Genomic DNA, 23947 nt, shown 5'->3' with positions numbered 1-23947 from the left:
GACCTGAACCAAACCGAACCGAAACCGATCGGTTCTCAAGAAGATGAACTGAATACAATTGAATTTAGGAATCGAACCGAACCGAATATTTCGGTTTGGTTCGATTCGGTTCAAATTTTTCATTTTCTTGATTTTATAGCTTTACCCCTAATATTATCAGATTTTATAGTTTCCACCCAATTTTACTAAATTTTGCAGTTTACACTTACATTAACTACCAAGTACCAACTACACTCTACACACGTAATAACACTATGTATAAATAAACAAATATGAAACCCTTAAATCAAAATCAAAATAATAAGTCCCAATATAGAATAGTCTCAATTCATAAACATGCTTGAACTTAAAAGTCTATTACAAATTATATGTTCATGGCAACAAAAAACAAAGTGTAACAAGTCTACAATAGTCCATCAATAATCGATAAAACTCCACCATCACACAAGTCATAGCTACATCCACCATAACACACAAGCCACAACTACATCAATTGTGAAAAACAAGGCACTACATCCACCATCCATATCACCTAGATCAAAATTCAAAGTGAGCCAAAGCATTGAATAATTAAACTAACTAAAATGAAGTGATATTTAATAACAAATAAATGCATATCAATTTTATTACCTAAAAATTATTTATGTTGAACTACAGTTTTCATGTTGACCTACCAAGTTGGTCGGTCGTTGATTTACGAAGTTCTGTATAAAAAAAAAATCAACAAATTGAACAAGGTTCATATTACTTAAAAAATAAATTAAAATTAAACAAATTGTATAAGGTCATAATACTTTAAAAGTAAACTTAAATTAAAATTAAACAAAACATACCTTCTACATGCTAATCCATAAACTCATCGTCTTCAACTAATGTATTTAAGTTCGTTGTTGTACCCACAAAAAGAGAAGACCGCAACCAATTTTGTAACAATATATTGGCCTCAACCATGTCCGGAGTCAAAGAACTTCTATATTGATCTAGAATACGACCTCCAGTACTAAAGGCAGACTCAGAGGCAACAGTAGATACCGGAATAGCAAGAACATCCCTTACCATACTTTACAAAATTGGATAATTGGCACTATTTACCCTCCACCATAACAAAATATCAAATTTAGTGCCCAAATTACCTTTTGCAATTTTCTCAGTCTTCTCCATCAAGAAAATATCCAACTCATTTGACAATTTTGGGCTACCTTCACTAACCACAACCGCTTTACTGAATTCAGAGAAAGGGTCCTCAATTATAACATCATCATCATCACCTAAATCCCAAAACTTCGAACCATTTTCACTTCCAATAGCTAAAGTTTGGCTTCCACTCGTACTTCCACTTGCACTCCTACTACCACCCGATTTGTATTGTGCATTGTAAGACTGATAAAGCTTAGTCAACAAATCTTTGATAATTTCCTTCATCTCAACACATTTGGCACTATTCTTGTGATATAATTTCTCAAAGCAATGTGGTGCGAATTTCATTTTTCCCCGTGGATCAAGTACAGAAGCAACAATCAACAATTTATTTATCTTGAAATAGCCCTCCCAAAACTTATCAAATTTCTCCTTCATTTTAATAGTCATCAAACCCAAAAGGCTATCATTACTAGTAGACAACAATTGAAAAGACTGTTCAATTTGACATATCAAATTGTAACAAGTATTCGATGTCACCTAACAAAAAAAACAATGTTAATAAAGCTAAAATAAATTCCATATCATTTATCAAATTTTAATACTGTAACAAAGATTTGATGTTACTTTCAAAGGAAAGTCACACCATAAAAACTCTTCAGAAATTTAACTATACGACGAACACTCTCCCAATCACTATACAGCCGTGGCCCCTCCCTTTTCTTCTTCCCACCTTTTCATTGAAATAAGCATTATGAGGCTTATCTTCAAGTGCCATCCGATCAAATGTCGGCATAAATTTCAATGTTGTACTAAACATGGAATATGTAGAATTTCACCTAATAGGACAATCCAAAATACACTTCCTCAACAATTAATCTTCTCTTATTGCACACGAATTTGAAATGCTTGCATCCTGGTGGTGAAGATCTCACATCCTTCACAGCATTCCGAACACTAACTATACTCGGCTCCAGTTCCTTCAGCCTTTTAGTAACAATCAAATTCAATATATGTGCACAAAAATGAATATGCAAATAATCCCCATTCAACACTAAGGCATCATCCCTCTAAGCCTTTAGTCTATCAATTAAGTACCTAAGAGCACCCTCATTTGGACTTACATTGTCAACAGTTGCAGTAAACACTCACTCTATACCCCAGTCAATTAAACATTTTTCAATTTGCTTACCAATTGTCTCCAATGAATTATCATTAACAATGTTAAAGTTAATAATCTTTCTATGTAAATTCCAATCCTTGTCAATAAAGTGAGCTGTGATGACCATGTAGCTAGCTGTCGTAATGGAAGTCCAAATATTAGTGGTCAAAGATACTCTGTGCTTATTCCTAAATAATAAGCTCTTCAACTTAGCCTTTTCCTCGACATACATATCAAGAGTATCCCTAGTAATGGTTCTTCGTGATGGAAGAAGATATTTAGGAGCCGCCACACTGCAAAAATGCTTAAAACTCGAATTCTCCACAATAAAAAGAGACAATTCATCAAGAAAAATCATCTTCATAGTTGCTCGTCTACAAGCATCTTGACTAAATCCTCTTGCCACAATTTCATCACTACCGATATCTTGAGTTAAAGTCATTTGGTCTTTCTAAAAGTCATTGTACTTTTTACGCCTTTCTCGGTAATGAGTCCTCAAAATGCTAGTCCCTTACCCTACCGTGCCACATTCAAATTCATTACTGTAGTAGTTGCATTTGCACTTCTTATTATTATCTGGAAGTCTAATGAAATGTTGCTACACTATTGATCTTTGAGCCATTTTTTTCCTTGGTAGTGGGGGTTTGGATGATGAAGACTTTTTCCTCTTGTTTCTGCTGGTAACAATTGTTGGCGAATCATTTTCGTTATCATCAACTTCAACTTCACGCTCAAGATCATCGGCTACACAATCACGGTTGTCTTGAACTCTTGAATAATTAGATATCTAAAATGAATAAAATAAAAATAAATAAGTAATATTGATTTATTTAACAAGTTATTAAAATGAAAAAGATCACTTAAATTTAATTTAACTACTAGCCAACATATTATAATTTAATTTAACAAGTTATGCCAACATATCATAATTTACTTCCAATCATTGTTAATTTAATTTAAAACATACATGCCAAATTGCCAATATCAAATTGCAACCTTACAAAGCTAATTACGTCATTAATCATTATGCCAAATAAGTTCATTATTCATTACGCCAAATAAGTTAAATAGAAAATATTAGTTTCAATTTTTCATTGATAGAAGTATAATACATTTGTTTCTACACTTTAAATCCAACTACTAGATACTAAGAAATAGTATTCTCTCGCAAATGGATTCTCGGCCGCAATATACAATACACCTAGGCTATGTTTGGTACCCCTCATTATGAGGTATTGGGACCCCTCATAGTATTAATGTATTATTATACAATGTTTGGTAAATACACCACATAGGATGGTAATGTGGTTACAATAAAATGTTAATGCGATCAAACCCGCATAAAATAAACCCATGGGGGGGGGGGGTCGGGTTTACACGGGTTTGATGCTATTTTGAGACAAAAATAAAATTTTCTTTCTATTCTCATCACTGTCGTTCTCAAATCACTCTCCCTGTGGTTCTCCCTGTGCTCAACAGAAGCCACCTCCACAACGCTCCACCACCACGCCATTTAACTTCACCGTCACCTCCCCGTGCGACACCCACACTCTGTACGATCCCATCTCCACTGCTACCCACTGCGCAACACCACCACTATGTCGACCTTCATCGCTTAAGGTTTGATTTTGGATTTGGGTTTTTTGTTTGAATTAACTTAATGATTGAATTATCTGGATCATTTAGTTGATATCTCATATTCTTTCCTTTTTCCCATCCCACCATTACCCTTTTCCCTCCCATTTGTCTCATTATTGACATAACTTTTATGAAAAGACAAGACAATCACAGGGTAAAATTTTCTTACTCATCTTGTTCATGACATAATTTTTATTTCAATGAATTTCATAAATTAGGTAGCTGATAGTTTCCATAACTTTTCCTGACACTAGAATCATTGACTGTAGGCCTATATAAGATAAAAGTGCTGATCCAGAAAGAGCTCTGGAAGACCTTCTCTTTACAAGTGGATCTTCAAATTTCTCATTTCAGGTAAACTTGTCTATTACACTCTTTAAGGCAATTAACTATTGTTTGATTTAAATGTGTTTTAATTAAGAATATACTAGATTTTCAATTATGATTATTGTGGTCAACTTGCATTGCTTTGGCACCTGTATAACTATTTTCCTGTGAAACAATGCTTATTTTTCTAATATTGGTTTCATAATAGCATTCTCTTATTTTGTGCCCAGAAAATGTTTTCTTTATATTATATTTGCATGTTATAATTTCAACGGACATGAACAGAGATGGAAGAAAATAGGGATTTTTTTTTTCCACGTGATTTGTTTAAGTCATTAATTAGGACTAGGGTCCATAGTAAATTTGTGTATGTGTAATGATAATAATAGTAATAATAACCACCCCTCTCTCTCCATATATATACATATATATATATATATATATGCATGCTTCTATTTTCTTCTTTGTGAAAATAGCAAAAAAAAAAGTGTGCTAGCATTTAAGTTTATGGACATTTTATCAACGGCCTGCTACCTTATTTTTGACTCATTTTTATTTGTTGTTTTAGATATGGACATGAGAGGAAAATTATTTATTTATTTATTTCATTTTGCATGTTTTAATTATTTATTTATGTTGTGATATTATTTAAAGATTAATTGATTGAATTATTTGTTTCGATCTTTATTTTACAGGTTATATATTTGGAAAATGCAAAAAGAAAAATAGATGTTATGTTGTCGAAATTTTAAGGTCATAATCTTTGATTTTTATGAAGAATTATGATTTTTTTAACTTCTACTAAAAATTTTAAATCTATTCTATATTTAATATTTTTCTAAATACTAATAAATGTCATTTTCTAAATATATAATTCAATTTTCTTACAAAAAATATTAATACAGTATAGTGTCGTACCAAACATAGTATAACTAAAAACTAATACAGTACAATGTAACACCAAACATTGTACAACATTATTATAATAATGTGTTAATGCAATGCGGCATAATACAATACATCAGCATTAAAATAATGCAATACAGCATAATACAATACAGTGTGCCAAACGCACCCCTATTTCACTGCCACAAGCCACAACCACTATCTATGCCCATTATTTTTAAGCCCAGTAAAAAATATATTATATACACTAACAGTCCACAAAATCAACCCCTAACAACTAAAGAGTATACAAACACACGGGCCATGGCATAAATGAAAAAAAAAAAAAAAAAAGATAGACACCTGCAGACTGCAGCACCCAATATGACCGTGTGTTGGGGGCTAACGACGATGTCACTATACTTGATAGGAGGGGTTGTGCTGCTGCTGTGGTGAGGGAGAGACGCAAGGAAAAAACCGAGAGGGGCTGAGCTGACCGCATCGTGCACGCGCAATGGGGTAAGATGCCGCTGAGGGGCGATGCCGCCGCTGAGGGGCTGAGCCGTGAGAAGAGGGAGAAATGCAAGGGAGCGACGCAAGGGAAAGAGATGCAATCGTGATTTACAGATTTAGTTTTGATTTTTTGTAATTGAAATTTGATTTTAGGTTTATATATTTTACATTAAAATATTTAAAATTAAATTAAACCCAACCGATCGGTTTGTCAGTTCGGTTCAATTTAAAACTAAATCGAACAAAAACCAATCAGTTCGTTACTTCTTAAACCATTCGATTTTTTATCACAGAACCGAACCAAATTTTTTTCAATTCAGTTTTCCCACCCTTATCTCTATTATTAATAAGAATATCATAGTCACACTCATCCTCCTCATTAATACAAATATCGAAAAAATCACCGCCCCCACATCAACTAAACTATTGAAATGATCCTCAATAGGACTATTATATGATTTCACACAAATATTATACACTTTTGTTTTGTTGATGTCATCAATTGGATCACCATTGCTACAGAATGGCGAGTAATGTTTCTCTAAAGACATCGTTAGTGGTAACACATCTTCTTAAACATCCACTAAGATAAAGTCGTTGTCATCAATGGTATCATTATTATAGTGAAGTAGAGAGTAACGGTGCTGCAATGACATCATATGTGGTAACATCTCTTCTTGAATATCAAGGATAGAGATGTTTGCTCTAAAATAAACTTTCTCCCATCATAGGATCTTAGTTCAGAACTCTAACTGATGTGGTAACAAATAAGAATACGCTCATAGTTGACCATGTCAGAGCCTATATGATGAGATTGAGCACAAAACTGTCACAAGCACGTAAGATGAAACATATTCAAATCCTATTCAAGTTCCCATCGGACCCGTGACGAGCTCGAGCAACAAAATTTAAAAAAAAAACGCTTAATGGATTGATTCAAACAACTTGGACTCAACCAAATTCGTGGAGATCCGTTGAAAAAATTACACATGATAAATACATGATTCAAGCTCTTGAAATTTCCAAATAATCACCTCCATTAAATAGGAAGTTGGCTTGCAAAGCTAGCACTTTTGAAACAAAATAAACTTTTAAAGCATGCGAAGATATACATTCAGTTAACAGCTAACTGGTTGTGAAAGTCATTTAGATAAAGAGCTAAGGCTATCAAAACAAAAACTGATTACCGGATGAAAAGGGTAAAAGCTACACTATTTTATCATTGACCTACACTACCCTCTCAAAAGATAGAATTACAACTCAAATATAAATTATTTAAGAAAAATAAACGGAAAACAAAATTGGACCGCACTCACAAATTTTCATAATAAATCACTAATTACTGCACAGCACAAGTCAGTTCTAATCAAGGGAAAAACTCTTCTTTTCATCGCAATGCGAAAGGGCAATAATTTTTGTGTAACTCATGAGTCGTATGGCAATCAACTCTCAATGACTTTTCTGAGATAAAGAAATGGCTTCACTTCAACGGATTGTAGGGCTGAATCTTCTGGAAACCTGATTACACTTTCAATCACCTACATAAATACCTTCCTTAATCTATCAGCAGAAAGGGATGCTCTTTTATTGGTGGGCTCCAAGACCAGTGCATATGAAAAATCTGCAGGTAAAAGTGCCATCAATCGAAATTCAGTCAACAAGACATTAATCCTAAATTCCAAGATGCACCCTAGAAACACCTCAAGACAAAAACTGCTCAGCCAATCCTCAGTGCTATGTACCAAAATTGCCAACTTTGCCATAGCAGAAAATTAATATTATTCTATGTTTCATCAGACATGCATTCTTGAATGGCCACAAGAACTAAATTATATAAAGCCACTCATAGCACAGTATTTGTCCTGTTAATGCCGATTCCAGAAAAACTGCAATCCTCAGTCTGGATAACAAATATGCTATAACTTACAAACACAAAACCCTCTACATACTAGGCTAATGAACGCATGTCAGGAAATGACTAACCTTCAATTGCCTCCTTGTAATATCCAAGCATCTCTCTTGCTGTGCCTCTGCGCAAATAAGCCTTCACATTCTAATTTTAGGGAAAAAAGAATAAAAATAAAGTTACAACCCTTTGGATACAGATTAAGATACAGCAGAAATATTTCCAAATATGTTAAAATAAATTGCACTCATAATACTTGGCAGATCCAATAGTTGCAGTGAACAAAAATATTGATCACATCATGTCACCTATTTTTCCTGGAAATTAGCTCTAACTACAGGCCTTCTTTACCATTAATTAAGCTCAAACTATAGGAGGAATAAATCTTAAAGATATTTTATTAGCATGCATATAACCACTTCTAAATTGCATAGCCCACAGCCATAGTAGTATTTGAAGGAGCAGATCTCAAAAACTTTGGAAAAAGAAATATACACCGCACAAGCTATATTCTATAATGCAGATGCTTTAACAATTTGCGAAACTCAAAAATCAAATACAAAGGAAGTGGGTCAAATGGAAATGCACAATGTCACCAATCCATTATGAAGTCAACCCAAAAAAAAAAAAAAAACTATAAATTATACAGAACAAAATCTTGCTGCATAAGAAGCACAGTTTTTGTGTCTTGATGTTGTTACAGTAATGATATTCAGAACTGACTAATCTATGTATGGCAGCCAGATTTGAGTCTATTAGATTGCAGTGATAATATTTGCAATGAACATGTTTTCTATAGCAAAAGTTGCAAAGTTGATCACAGATGCATTGCCTAAACGAATGGGACTAAAGAGCTCCACAAACAAAACAATTCACAGTTAAGGAAAACCTCACCTTTTTATCAAGGTTGATTGCCTTTGTACAGTCTGCCTCAGCTTGAAGGAAGCTGGATGGAGAGAATGAAATTATCAAGCACATATTGTAAATCAACAATCAGATATAAGTCTCAAGAATGCTAAATACCTGCCGGATTCCAGATATGCTGCAGCCCTGTTGCTGTAATATGTTGCATTATTTCCATTAAGTTTGATAGCTTCCGTATAAAAGCTAATAGCCTTCAGCCACTGCTTATCTTTATATGCTTGGTTTCCCTTAAATCATAGATTAGGAGAACATATAAGATTTGGTTTGTGGAGTGAAAAAGGCAAAAAGAAAAGAATGATTACTTTCAAACGTTTTTGCTTAGTTGCTTAAGACTATTGTAGAATACATCCCAAAATTGGCTCAGGTGTTATATGATCTACTCAAGTTGGGCGAATCTAAAAGTTGCATGGTTCTATAACTTACCTAATGAAACACTAATTTTATAACAGCACAAGGCAGCAGACGTTGCAAACAAAGAAAATAAGAGTTCTGAACTGAGACAAGTGAATTCTCCCATCCCATGATTTCTAACACATACAAGAAATGCAGCATTCCACCCCTGTCTCCTCCTTAAAATAAAAGCTGGAAATGACCCCAGCTCTCATATGGTTCATAATTTCTTTCTTTGTTTGTTATTTGTGTCACTCGTAAATTTGAAAAATCTTCTTTTCACAGTTGATATTTAGGATGTGTGGGAGAAAATACCTTCACAGGGGAAAATGCAATTTGATTTTGAGCATGATTGTTGCTTTATTGTTTATATACTTGTTCGATTAGCTTTTGTTGTGGATTTGCATTTTGCGTCTTTTGAAAATTCTTCCGACAGATATTTGTGGGGAAAACTAAGGTGCAAGGAAATAAATGAGTACGGCATGTGGCACTTCTAGTCCAAAGAAACTACTGGAGATACTATGCTCTTGCTGTAATAATTTTGGGATCAAACCAATTGCCATTTAGAACAACTGTTATTTTTTTGAAAAAAAGGGTAGGGTAAGAAGTGAAGAAGAGGGAGTTTTTTTTTTTTTTTCGGTTTTGCCATTTAGAACATGTTACGCCTTAGATTAGCCTAATTTCAAGTCTTGAAAGTAGCTACTTTATGCCCCCCACCCCTCAACACAAGAAGAAACCAGAGAGAGAGAGAGAGAGAGAGAGATCTAAAAGACCATAAACTATGATTGATGCCCGTAATGGCCCTAAATTGATTGGTAGCAATCCACCTGGCTACTTCTTCGTATTAGACTAGACTATATTTCCATTGAACTCTGAAATTAAAGAATAACAGGTTCCCCAGGACAAAAAACCATAATCAACATATCAATTTACTTTTTGAGGAAAAAGTTAAGTGGATTGTCTATAGATAAAAGTTTACAAAAGGTAAATAAGATGTCCACTAGCTCCAAAAATACCTTAAGAATTTAAAAATAAGAGAGCATCTCAAAAAACATGTCAATTTACTTAATAAAGACTCAACATAATCGGCAATCCAAAGACCAAAGTCTCAAGTACTTCAACTTTTCCAATGCCAAAAAATTTTTCTAAGCAACAATACAATAGTTGACCAAAAAACATGACATCCTGTCATTTACAGACCAACATGCATTTCAAATGACTTCACAGTCTTCAAATTGTTACCATATGTACTCAGAAGCAAACTCCTTGGACAATTTTGAGAGAAAAAAATTAATAAAATAGAACTTTTCTAAATTAATAAGCTTTTATTACAGATGAAATCCGAAAAAGTAAATTCAGAGTATATCCAGAAAGTAGAACCAGGAAATCTCAACTGTCATTTCAGGGGAAAAATGACCATACAAAGAGAAATCAAAGGAAAAGATACACATAGTAGAACATCCAGATAAATGAATTGCAAAATAATATAATTCAAATTTATTTCAAAGGACCAGAAGAATCTGCAACAAGACAACTAAAAATAGATAAGAGATAGACAGTGGTTATGTACCTTTTCTTTAGCAATCTCTGCAGATTGTTTCTGGTTGAAAGTATTAGTTGACAGCTTAGATTTAGTAGCAATATCAGCCTGCTCTTGTAGAGATGCATACATATTCTGCACAGTATCCAGCAAAAAACGATCACCCCCATGCCTGGCTATGAAGGACACTGATGTAGGACACTTATCATAATATCCAAGTGGTACAGTGACCTGAAAAATTAGGAAAACAAAGTTAATTAAAATTTCAAAATTCTTACCATAAAAAAAAAAAAAAGAAATTAAGCAAACCATAGAACTTGTTTCCGTATGAGAATGTAAAGACATATGAAACTGTTGGTCCAGACACACACACAAAGAGAGAGAGAGAGAGAGAGAGAGAGAGAGAGAGAGTATTTCACCTGACAGCAACCTGATACACTAGCAATACTCAGCAGACTGAATGCCCTGTTCTGATAATCCTCTGATAACATCTCCTTCCCACCAAGTTTTGGAGGAGGATAAGCAGTGGTAGGAGTCACTAGAATACCATCATCCTAAAACATTACCATATAAGACAGGCATAGTCAATACAACAGTGTTAGAATGCCACTTTTCTGTTCACTAAAAGAACAAAAATAAAGTTCGTCAACTAAAACCCCCAGGATGGTTACTGAAAGCATATGCAAGATGTTTCTCCTTTTGAATAATCATCAAAATTTTGGTAAAAGCATCAAAATTCGAATAATCAGAGAAAGATCAAAGTAGATCCAAGGAAGATCACAAGGGAATAAATACAAGTAAACTTGCAAGTTAAAAGGCTTAATTTGAAAAAAGAAAAGCAACCAAATGAGAATTCAGAACTAGTGTAGACATGGCGGAATCATTAAGCAGTCTCTATAGAGAATGGATGAAATAAGACCTAGCTGAAACCGACAACAATTCCCAGAGGAACCATGACCATAACATAGTGTGCATGTGAAACTTTCACCCTATCACAGGTTTTCACCAGGCAAGATATACAACAGGACCAGAATGTATCAGCACTTTTAACAAGATGAAAAAGATTTTTGACATAAAAAAAAAAAAAAATGTAGCAACGAGTCAAAATTACTGATAGTGATCAATGACCCGAAGTGTGTGGAGTCATTGATTCTTCAAAAATCACCCCTTTACTCAAATTTTATTTTTTGATTATTAGTTCGAAGATTTCCTTAAGGCAAACGTTGAAAACAGATTTGAATCTGTCCTCTCTTTATCGATTTCTATTATTTTAGCCCTTGTAACGACAAACGCCACCTCAAGCACAAAACCAGATTAAACCTAACTCTGCCTATCTGTTCTCTTTTCATCCAATTCTAATTATATTAGGCCTTTGTTCTACCGACACATGCCTCCCAAGTCACCTCAATTACAGAAACAGATTAAACTTACCTCACCATCCAAGGTTGGTGTCGTGGATATTTGATACCAGACCTCTTGCTTTACTTCAAGAATCCTAGACTATCTCCTTGGGTACAAAAATACCAGCACATATAGAGCTGACCTTAACTAACAACCTAAAAAGTCCATTGATTTTCAATAGCTTCTTTCGAGAATGGAAGAAGTTTAAAAAAGCAAAGCAACCTTAATTTCTTTCAGTGAGTACACAGCAAACAAAAAGTATACGAACACACAGAATATCAGCTCTATTATAGCAACCAAAACCAAGAGAAATATATTATGTAAGTGACCATTCTTATATACAATTGCACGTGTTCCACAATTAGCGAAAAATGTTACCTTCAAAAGAGAACTGATAGCTGAACGCATTTCATTCCGAATGGATTTGCAGTTTTCTATCACTGTCTCTGAAATTTCCAACATTTCTCCAATTTCTGCAGAGATATCAGGATCTAGAGCAGGTTTTACTGATTCAATCCATTCATTATGATTATTTTTGAACTCATATCTGCATTTGAAAAGATAAAAAACTGAATTAATCCATTATCTAGTGAGGAAAGGCAAGGGAATGAAAAATGTAGATCTAATTACACAATTCTCTACACGCACCATGCCAGCAGAATACAATCAAAATCGTTCACAGGATTGAATCCCAAAGCCAAAATGATGCACATATGCAATAGTGCAAACTTGACATCAACAGATTCTATCCACTCACAGTAAAGTGGATCAGGGGACATGAGAAACATCTTATCTTATCAGGCCCCCCTCTGTTACACATATATCATATTTAAGTTAGTGCTTGAAATATGAACATTAAGGCCCGCCCCGTAAGATAGATTCATCTCAGTACAAAACCTTCCCCAACAAAATACTTCTTTCAGGTTTCATATATTACGATCCCCCTATTAATGATTGTCATTTCAATAAAAATATATATATAAATTATCCGGCAAACTATCTGATACAAACTTATGTGTATTAAAGTAGTGGAATGAGCGAAAACCGAAAACAAACTTATGTACCTGACTCATTGTTACATCAGTTATCATGTGAAGGTATTAGTTATATTTGTATGTGAAGTAAGAGGGTTGATACAGTGCATGCCACCATGCACCATCATGGCATTTTCTCATTGGGAGAACTGTGGGGCACATCACAGTTCTAAAGTACTTTCTCCTTGCGGCCACCCAAAAATTTAGCAACTACTTCCTCAAATACTAAATGGCAACACCAAGACAGACCTTCCCACCTACATTACACTTGTAGCATAGCCATCCTTTTACTCAAGTGCCCAAGCATTGGAAAATGCAAGAACTATTCAATACATGGCAACACGAACAAGAAAGAGGGAAAAAATATTAAACATGCCAGCTGAATGAACAGCTATTTTCAATGGTTTCACATTTAAGTCACACAAAGCAGTTTGGGAATATGTAGGAGAAGTTAGATGACAGGATTGTATTATTTCAGAATCATGAAACCACAATCAGCAATATTCACACAAGCAGACAAGCATACGACAAAGGGTGATAACCTTCAAAAGAAAGTTGAGACATGGAACACTCAAGTCTTAGCCATGCCATGAAACAATGCAGATTCTTAACAAACTTATTTCATAAAGAAGTGAGCTCACCGCTGGATTAACCGCATAACATTTTTAAGTTCACCATTTGTTTTGTGAAAACCTTTCAAGCTTGGAACTTTAGAATCAAAATATTCTCCGAGGTTTTCATGCTTCAACACTTGTCCTGAACAAGATTATTGACAGAAAAATCAGAGAAATGCCAATTTACACAAGCAAAAGAGCTTAAAAAGTAAACTTAAATGGATTTTCCTCAAAAAAAGGCTAATGATTAAAGGTTCAAAGCACAAGAACTTACTTCCAAAAAGCTTCTCAGTTGACTTAATTACCACCTGAACAACCCTGTCAGCAGGAATCTTCAAGAGCTCAAAACAATCATCAGCAATTATAATTTGTCTTGGACTACGTTGAGCTGCAAATGGAAGTTGCAGCAACACATGGCCAACATGACGCAGAATTTTAGGATCCCTAGCAAACCAACCTGCAATGAAATATTAATGGAGGCATAAGACACAAACTACACAATGCACAGAAGATGTCTGCAAAACGTACAAAAATGCCATGCAAGACTTCATTTATCAGTTCGAGATTAAACTTAGGTCATATCATACATTACATTCACAGATCTGCTGAATAACACCAAAACTGTAAGGTTTGTTTGACCTAAAATTTATTTTCATCAGTCCCACAGTAGCACAAATGTAGGAGAAATTCATGAAGATCTATCCCACTCCTGGAATCCAAGCCACACATTAACAGCCGCATCATATTGGTCAATTAACTCTACATACTTATTGCCAAGAAGCAACCAATAACCGGCTGGAAACATACCACTGTGTAATCTAACAATAAAATCAAATCACATTATGCATAAATGATAAATGCTTCATCTTTTATTTTTATACAGTCATGTTTTTGTTATATTTAAGCCCTTAAGATGATTTTATTAAATACAACTAAGAATTTCAAGATAATTATAATTCTAATATTTTATTAGTAACATTCTTTTTCTTGAACAATGAATCAACATGTGAATGGTATAACCGAAATATATAATGGAAATAATTTATTCACTTCTGCTTCAATACATTCTCTTGAATGAGCATTAGTCTAATGCAATTATATAGATGTACTTGTCAGTAGTTTGCAGTTTCCAAACAAAAGGCCTCTGTTTTCTCCTCTATGTCTCTCCTTTTTCTGTTCAGATAACATCCACTCTTTAATGCAAGTCAAATAGAATTAACTCAATATTAATGAAATATTCACCAAATGGAAGTACTGAAAACTTGGCCAGCAAGTGTATTTCTAACATCTTCCTTTTCAAATAAAACCGGTTCAAATTTAGATGATAACTGTAATTCATATCACTCTTCAATATACATGTTAGAACTTCAGAATGTAATTTCCAAGTAAACTTCATCTTACCGAACTTTCACAAACACAAATCTAAAGAGTAACATGCTCTCTCAAAACAAATAAATAAAATCATATATTTTAGCATGTCCAGAAAACAATTAGCACAACCTCATGTAATAATAAAAATAATATGCAGTCCAAGGACTACTGTTCCTACCATCTCCTCAAGCAATACAACAGAACACAAAGATGAGACAGCACTTGGGACATGTATGGTTTTGGTTCCTCAGGAACCTATCATTTATGAATTAAGAACATAAGAATTTCAGTGATGCGTACCAACAGTATCAAGACTTGTTGAAATGGGTATAATCCCCATGTGGGAAACAGCCCCATAGGAGGGCCGGAACCCTAAAATTCCACAAAATGCAGAAGGTACCCTCACACCTCCAACAGTATCAATACCTGCCAATAAATCATATGAGACTCAATTATTCAAAATTCGATGACACTAGCTTAATTTGGTAATTAAGCATAAACAACATAAAAACACAAAAGCAAGCCAAAATATTTTATGTAAATTAAAAAACCATGTAGCAAGCGCCTGATGACATGTTAATAAAACTAGCAAATTTGGACCTGCCATAGTTAGCATGGTTATGTTCAAAATTTATAGTTATATGAGAAGCAAAAAATAGTACAGCTAAACTAATGCCATTAACACTTATCATCAATTAAATATGAGATTTGTATGATAAATATTATCATCACTGAAAGACATGTATGCTTTTCTTTTTCTTTTTTTTTTTGTTGCACAGAAATTCTATCCCAACTAAGAACTCGGCTGCCTAGATTTATTGATAACAAATAAAAATGCTCAACTCCTCCAAAGTTAAGCTAACTTGGAATTTTTTTTTTTTTTTTGAATCTTTAATGCATGGATAACACAGAATTGGGCTACGGAAACCTAAGAAAAAGCTCACCCAAGGAGAAATCAACAAGATCAGCAGCAACGGCCACAGCAGCCCCACTAGAAGATCCACCCGGCATTTGTGAAGGTGCAGCAGGATTAGTAGGCGTATCATAATGCTTATTTGTTCCATTTATACTGCAAAATGAAGTGAGTACCAGCACAGAAAATTCAGAAAATTAATAACAAAAAGCAACAACTGTTAATCGTCCCCAAAAATTAAAAAAAAAATAGAGACCTGTAGGCAAATTCATCAACCACAGTTTTGCCAATGCAAGTGGCACCTCCTTCGACGAGGGTGGAAACCACAGTAGACGTTCGAGAAGCTGCACTGTGCGTCCGGGCCCACTCTGGATGCCCAAAACCAGTCACGTATCCTTCGATATCGAATCTGTCAACACAAAAATAATAAAGAAAATACAATAAAATAAAATGAAACAAAATAAAAATGTTAAAATAAAAGTGAAAGTGAAAGGTTGATAAATAGATACAGGTCAGAGACGGCAAAAGAGAGGCCGGTAAGAGGATGAGGGGCTTTTGGAGGAAGGGGCTGAGGCGGAGGAAGCAGTTGAAGTTTCTCGATGAACGCTCCAAAATCTTGTTTTATATTCTTCTTAAGCTTTTTAGTCATTAGCAGAATTCCAGCTAAACCCAGACCCAACAATACCCATAAATTAGCAGATTGAGAAGCCATATAGGAACTCGATATAATTCTTAATTTGAACTTTAACCAAACAAGGAAGCAGCACCCACACGCACTGCTATCAAAACCTAAGAGCTCGAGGAGGAGAGGAGCAACCTGAAGCTGACCAATCTCATAGATGGATTTATTACTTCTATTTTACTGCTAATAAGACGCTGCTATCGACGTGGCAATTGCGCCCGGTACACCTCCATTATTCAAAAATTATCTCAATATCCTCAAATGTATTTTTACCAAAATTTTCATCGATACCCTTTAAAAACTGATAAAAAATTATTAAGTTATTCTCATTTTAAAACATTTCAACTCAACTATTTTCTCCACCAATTCGGCATATGTTATCGATCGTGGTATTATTATCCCTTTATCCTTTGAACATTTGACTTATACTCGTCATTTTGCTCAATCCATTCACCATTGAAGAGAATATGCACACGTACCAAAACCATATCTGATGATACAATAAAAAAAATAATATTAAATTTCATATACAAGTAACTACACGACCTACATGACCTACACGACTATATTTCTTACATGACCTACACGACTATATTTCTTACATTACCTACACGACTATATTTCTTACATGACCTACACGACTTACACGACTATATTACTGACACGATCTACATGACTAACTATATGACGTACACGGTATCAAAAGAATGCATGACTCGAAACATTTTCACCATAAATAAATTATATTGTTGAAAAAAATAATTAAACAACCTACATTGCATATATTTCTATGTATAAGAAAAAATGGTAAAAATAAAACATTGTAATGTGAGGAAAATTTCTAAATTTTCCTAAAAATTAAAAAATTAAAAACCCAACAACATTAACATACCTTATTGGGTTGTTTAATAAGCAATGCACCTTTAAAGAAAGAGTGGGTGTTAAAAAATGAATACATAATTGTATTTGTGTAAGAAGTTATGAGAGATTTTGAGAGATTTTAAGAGATTTTGAAAGAATCGGCAGCAAAAATAAATTTGGGTGAAAGAAATGAGGAAAGAAATATGAAGACAATTCATTGAGTGAATTTGATGCATTCATTAAGGGCATTTCTGACTTTGCTCACATTTATTAGGGTATTCATGAAAACCAAAAAGGGAGGGGGTATTTAAATAATTTTGAAACTATTAAAGGGTATTTAATTAAAAACCCCGCTATCGACTTATGCATTACTTTTAATATATCGGTATTTATCGTTAACCTCCCCTTATTCTTTTGTGAGATCGCTATACGCCCATATATTTCTACTATTGTACAAAATAACGTTCTTTTGGTTTTTTTTTTTTTTGGGGAGTATTAATGTAGCTTAAATCGTATTAATTTGGAAAAAAAAATACCAAATTCAATGTGTATTTAGCATCAATAAATTGAGATAGGCTATACATCACATGCATTATGAAACTTCTTTTTTCTTATTGGTAACTAGAAATTATATTAAGAAGAAAAATGTGAATTTCATGGATTAATCAATACAATAAGATAATGGGAAAAAAAATCATACATTTTTGCCTTAAAAAAAAGTTAAATTATGTAAATCACTTAAATTAAGATATTCATGTGAAAGAATATGATTAATTTGAGGATGCATAGAGTGGGCGCAATGAAGGTAAAACATAAATTACAGCTAGAAATAAAGCTATTTTATTTTAGGAGGATTCTGTTTTTAACAAACGGGGGTAGAGCAGCTGAAACGGCCCCTATAACAAGAGTTGTAACTGGTAAGTTGTAGATTATTTCGAGAACTAGCTTGCTTCAAATAAGAAAAGATCTAAGCTTTTAAATATTATTACAATGCCGAAGCCAATCCAGGCACGGATCAAATTTAAGACTATTATTGGACCGAAAAATAAAAACCACGTCTTTGTTTAAAATATACAATCCTAGCTCAGGAATTCTGTCGCCTCTTGATATTACAGTTTACCCGAAACTTCCTCTTCAAACAATAAATTGTAATTGCCAAATTATAATCATTTATCCCAAAAAGGGAAGACCAAAAATGTCACTTTTGGTGAATAATCTTAAACTTAACGCTGCAGAGTCCAGACAGAATGGTTGGGTTTCCAGTTTAGGAGGCCTTGATCCTCGAAGACTCTCCAACAACTCGCTCCATTCTTGTATACCACTCTCCTATTCGAGTGTGCTCCACCATGTCTCTACCTGATCTTAGGTACCGGATTGGTCTTAATACTCCAAACACAGCAAGGTCAGCTAAATTAGGCTTCGAACCCCCTGAAATAACCAAGGTAAATCAAGATATATATTATTTATTAACAAAGGATGATGCTTCTATTGGTTATTAACAAAGGAAGATGCTTTTGTTGGTGCTCAAATTATGTACAAAGTTGATGAGATGCTTACAAGTTGAAGAAGATATTAGATATTTGAAGCACATACCTAGAAATTCCCTACCATTAAGAGCATCCACCCATGTTTCTGCAGCTTCATATAATGCAGCGCGCTCATCAGTAATATTGTATTTCTTTTTCAGTTTTTTGGACACAAAATACATTGCTGCAGCTCCAGCATATTTTGCTGTAAGTTTTTCTGTGAAGCTGAAATTGCCTGCAATTAAAAGAGAGGTTTACAAAATAAAACAAAGCAAAAATAACACACTCTTACTATCAATAAGGACAGACTCAAGGAATATATACAGATTAAGTAGACTTTGAAAATTTTCAACTAAGACAAATAAAAGCAATCAGTTGAAGTATTGTATACAAGTTCAACTTTTTTTTTCTTTTTCCAAATTGACAATAAACAATGCAGTATTATCTTACATGATTTTTTTCCTAAAGACATTTCTTGGAGATTACTGATGCAAACACATGGAAAGAGTTCTATGACAATGCTAGAAGAGAATTCGCCAGTCTGCCAGAAGCACAAGCAATAAACAGAGAATATATGCATCATTATTCAACTTTCTAGTGTGTGTAGGAGATAATGACAATGCTGATAGGACCTGCTAAAGGACAACTAAGTGGCTACAGCTAAGGCTCTATTACAACTTTTGAAAAACTCATCCTCATAGAAGCTTCAGAAGTGCGGGGCAAACACACTGAAAAAAATAATTGTATCAATAAGCACCAATTAAGAAAACTGTTCTCCATAGCGTGACCACTAACAGCAACACTAATAAAAAAATATCATACTTCGCCTCATTAAATCTACTATTGGTGCCATCAAGGTGTAAGACAAAGGGCCATCTAAAATCTAACAGATGCCAAATCAATCAGTACAAACAAAGGAAAGTGAACTTAAAAGAAGTAAACCATTCAGGACAAACTAAAATAAATTATGAATTAACTTCTCGCTCAGTTTCCTTACTTGGAGTGTTAAGATAGCAATTCTCAGGAATTACAACTGCCACCAACTCCTTTTGATATGTAGCAAAAGATTCATTGACTTAGTTCTTCTTCTACAATCATCTGTGTAAAGGTCCACTATAATATTCACTTTGCACTATTCATCAAAATAAGTGTTCAACTAATTTCTTTCGAGAAGCAACTTGTGCTAACACTTCCATTAGACTATATACTGAAATTTCAAGGGAAAGTGTTCAACTGACTTCTTTCAAGAAGCAACTTGTCTAACACTTCCATTAGACTATATATTGAAATTTCACAGGAAAACAAGCACAAGGCTGACAAACAGGTACTCTTGGACCAAAGTATTAGAACTAGAATACATGTAGATGCATTTTAAGTAATCCAATTCCCAATTTTAAGGTCTATGCTCAAATCAAGAAGAGAAAAAATCATAAACTGGACTCAATAAATCACAGAAACCAGAGTGTACAGGCAAGAAAAAGCACCAAAGGCTACTTTTTCCTCAATTTTTTGATAAGAAACTCAAAAATGTGTAAATGAAGAATATTTAAAACAGATAATGGACCAGCTGTCCACTAAGGATGCAAAAACTAGGATTATTTGCACTATAAATACTTTTTTCTCCTTGTTTGGTTCAAATTAAAATTTTAAAGCACCATCCACTAACACATAGACATGCATTTACAGAAATAATCTTACCACTGCTTGTGATATAGTCAAAGGACTCAAGAGCCTCAGAAGTATTGCGATATATGTTTGGGGACAACAGATGCACAAGGTGATTATCCACCCATCTACAACATGAAGCCACAAACAATAACATTAGGAAGATTATGCTGAAGCTCTAACATGGTCAAGAATGAAATAAATGGCGTTGCAATAAATAACAACATAATGTTGTTAAAAGAACATTCAAAATTTTCCTTAATTACAAAGCTTAATGACCAATTTAAATTAGGCCATTTCCTGACATTTGAGCTTTGAAGTCGTCACCTAAGAGGCTGTACTTTTATCGACTGAACTCTGGAAATGGTTCAGTTTTAGTCTTTCAGTTGTTTTAAGTGCATTTATTTTTTAACACTGAATATTCACAAAATCTGTCTGAATAAAATTAATTCTTTGGACTTGTCACTGAATCTGAATGCATTTTATATTTATTTTCATGATAACACATAATATTTTACCTTATTACAACCTCATCATTCCTTGACCCTATTTTTTAGAAGGATAAATATGCAAAAACAATATTACTATTCCATTTAAACATTAAAAACAAAAAAAAAAACATATATTTCCAATGTACACCTTAAATCTATTCAATTTCATATGAAAAAGAAGACACTATTTGACACCAAGCAAAACATTTCTCTTACATTTGAGGTATAAAAGCAAGATCAACAAACTTTTATTTTTTTATTTTTTTTAGGGGGGAGTGGCAGGAAATAGAAATAATTTATTAATTGTCAAAATGAACAAACACACAGAGGACCGGATATCCACAAAAGAAAGCAAATAGAACCATGATTATCCTCATCTATACAAAACAATATGGACGGTTCACTCTTAACTATCTATGAGAGGAACGCCCAAGATCTTAGCATCAGAAAAGTCTCCCGAGAAAGCATTGTAGCCCAAAAACTTCTTGAATGACGTGGATAAAGAAATAGGCAGTATCTTGAAAATATTGTCCAAAGAGATGCCAAAAACAATATTAGTCCACAAACCAAGGTCAACAAATAGCAACCAAACTTTTACAAATCTTAGCTAGAATCCAAAGAGCCCAACTGTATCAAAATTTTAACAATTTTCAGAAAAGTTGAGACAGAATCAACCTCAAAGACTGAGGTTATGTTTGTTTTATAATCTAAATGCGAATAGATTTGAATTTTCCTGAACCCTGAACAATATTTTTCTTGCACATACATCTGAAAAGTGTGAAATATGTCTAAACAATTCAGAAACATATAAAACAAATATTGACATATCTATCTCTCTAAGAAGAAAAATCTATTCAACTGGTTGTTGGCCATGATGTGAATGCTAATTGCTCATTTTATAATATCAAAGTACTAATCATTTGGATACTAAACATATTAGATGGATGGGGGTTACTTTATTCTGGAGCTGGATTTGATGCTTCTCTTTTATTGCTTAGAGTCTACTTAAAATCATAATTTTTTTCCTGGCAAAGGAAGCTTATTAACTTAATGCTTGACTGAGGCACAGTAATCAATAGTCAAATGGTTGGTCTAATCCTACTTTTACCTATACTTCTATCTATGTTGTTCTTATTTCTCCAATGTTTTCTTCATTAGCTAACTCCATTCTTTTTCCTGGAATTCAAATATCATTTCACATCTTTCATACAACTTAATTAATGAGAACCAGTAGGCCACAACATCTTATCGCAATCCCCAAACCTTAAAATCCTTGCATTCTTCATTCCCACTTATACAGCATAGTCTTTACCCTTAATCCACCAGCGGCTCCATCAAATTATTGCCTAAACTTTCAGCAGCCTAAATCCACATATTCTGCCATTGTTTAGTAATTAAACAATCCAACATCAAAGTTTATTTAAGTTATAACCCAGCACCTATGTGGCATGCCAAAATTCATCGAACTTCCTTTATGCCTCAATGGAAAAAAAATTGAGCAACAATGTATAGAAGATAAGTCATACCCACGCCACTTTTTCTCTTCATCATCGCCAGAGGGTGAATCGGCCTTCCTCTTTGGAGTTAATTTTTGGTCCAACTGATCAATTATAGCTTCACAGATAACACATGCTACTTTAATAAATTGAAAGCAAAGCAGACATTTAACAAGATCAAGAAAAACAAAACCAAGTACCAGATGAGTCGACCAGTTGCTCGCCATCCACCATCAAAATAGGCACCTTTTTATATTCAGACCACTTGATCTCTTTCTTATTAATTGGATTCACTTCCACAACTTTGTAAGGTATATCATAGTAGTCCAGGAATGCTGAGATAGCCAAAACAAACAAACTAGTAGAGAATCCAACCCAACCAAATCATATAATAATAGAATTGTAATTTTATTTATCACTTAAAAAAGCTAAAAGCTAGGTATTAAAAGATGGTACCTTTAACTTTATTGCAAAATGGGCAAGCTTCGTACTGATAGAGAACAACTTCCTTAGGAACAAGGTCCGTTGGCAAAGGCTCCTTGGCGTAGACGCTTTGGGCTGAGAGGGAAGCGATTGCAGCAGCAGAGGCTAGAGCACCGGCGACGCCAAGAGAGGCGGTGGCGGCGGCTGCAGCTGAGCCTGTGGAGAAGCAACGCCATCGGCTGTATGAAGTGGAATTGGTGGTGAGGAGACGGTGGTTAATGGTGGCGGTGGCTAGGGTTCTACTGGAAAGTATCAAGGAAGTTACAGTAGTTGATCTTCTCATCGCGACCGATCTTCGAGAGATATCTCTGTGACTCGGGGTTTATGCGGCTATGGGGTTTAGGATTTTCATTGATTGGTTTTTTGGGCTTTGGGGCGTTGCCACTTGTCACTTGCCACCTGTCAACTAATTAGTCACGTGCTCGTATGATTTTCCAATCCAGTAGCTTTACTATGGTAGCTAGACTATGGTGGAGTTGATCTACTGTAGTTTAATGATGGTGATCGTCAATTATTTCGCTAAATATATAGTGTGTTTATTTGAGAGTTTAGAAAATAAAAATAAAAGAATAAAAATAAAATAAAATTCTCATTCTTATTTATTTTTGTTAAATAAACATTAAAATCATATTCACATTCTAGTTTATTCTCATTCTCAATTCATTTCTAATTTTCTATTCCACCACATTTCTATTTCATGAAGTAAATATTATAATCTCATTCTCATTCGATATTCTCATTCTTCATTCTCATTCTAACTCATTCTCATTCTCAACCCACTTATATTCCACCACATTCTCATTTTATGAAACAAACGCACCAACAATTTAATATTTATTTATTCGTTCTAATTTTGAATTTTTATTTTATGATTACTTTGAATTTCTATCTTATCTTTTTTTTTTATAGGAATTTCTATCCTACCTTAATTACATTTGACTCTCTTGTTCGATAAAGGCTCTATCGTAAAATAATTTCAAATAGTAAG

General features: G+C 33.9%; 2 protein-coding genes and 1 long non-coding RNA gene across 3 annotated transcripts; 1 reads left to right on the top strand and 2 right to left on the bottom strand.

Annotated features, from left to right (window-relative positions):
- The first annotated feature begins 3661 nt into the window (after positions 1–3661).
- LOC112495740 (uncharacterized) lies at positions 3662–5876 on the top strand. Its single transcript, XR_008052387.1, has 4 exons — positions 3662–3919; positions 4207–4291; positions 4960–5017; positions 5580–5876. It is a non-coding gene; the product is annotated as an uncharacterized LOC112495740 (long non-coding RNA).
- A 904-nt stretch (positions 5877–6780) lies between these two features.
- On the bottom strand, positions 6781–16598 carry LOC102623118 (outer envelope protein 64, chloroplastic). The gene is made up of 13 exons (XM_006490712.3): positions 16265–16598; positions 16012–16164; positions 15787–15911; positions 15143–15268; positions 13746–13928; positions 13499–13613; positions 12202–12370; positions 10842–10976; positions 10453–10653; positions 8592–8719; positions 8463–8514; positions 7646–7715; positions 6781–7283 (listed from the first exon to the last, which is right to left on the bottom strand). The coding sequence occupies exons 1-13, from the start codon at positions 16465–16467 to the stop codon at positions 7201–7203; spliced, it is 1743 nt and encodes a 580-aa protein (XP_006490775.1). The 5' UTR covers positions 16468–16598; the 3' UTR covers positions 6781–7200.
- Positions 16599–18115: 1517 nt separating this feature from the next.
- Positions 18116–23340, bottom strand: LOC102623391 (uncharacterized). Its single transcript, XM_006490713.2, has 6 exons — positions 22933–23340; positions 22677–22811; positions 22507–22594; positions 20523–20617; positions 18892–19059; positions 18116–18726 (listed from the first exon to the last, which is right to left on the bottom strand). Exons 1-6 carry the CDS (start codon positions 23240–23242, stop codon positions 18563–18565), a joined length of 960 nt encoding a protein of 319 aa, XP_006490776.1. The 5' UTR covers positions 23243–23340; the 3' UTR covers positions 18116–18562.
- Positions 23341–23947: the final 607 nt, after the last annotated feature.

Source organism: Citrus sinensis, chromosome 1 (genome assembly GCF_022201045.2).
Source record: "Citrus sinensis cultivar Valencia sweet orange chromosome 1, DVS_A1.0, whole genome shotgun sequence".
NCBI classification, from domain to species: Eukaryota; Viridiplantae; Streptophyta; class Magnoliopsida; order Sapindales; family Rutaceae; genus Citrus; species Citrus sinensis.
Note: the sequence above shows the minus strand (reverse complement) of the source record. Positions and strands in the feature narration are given on the sequence as shown.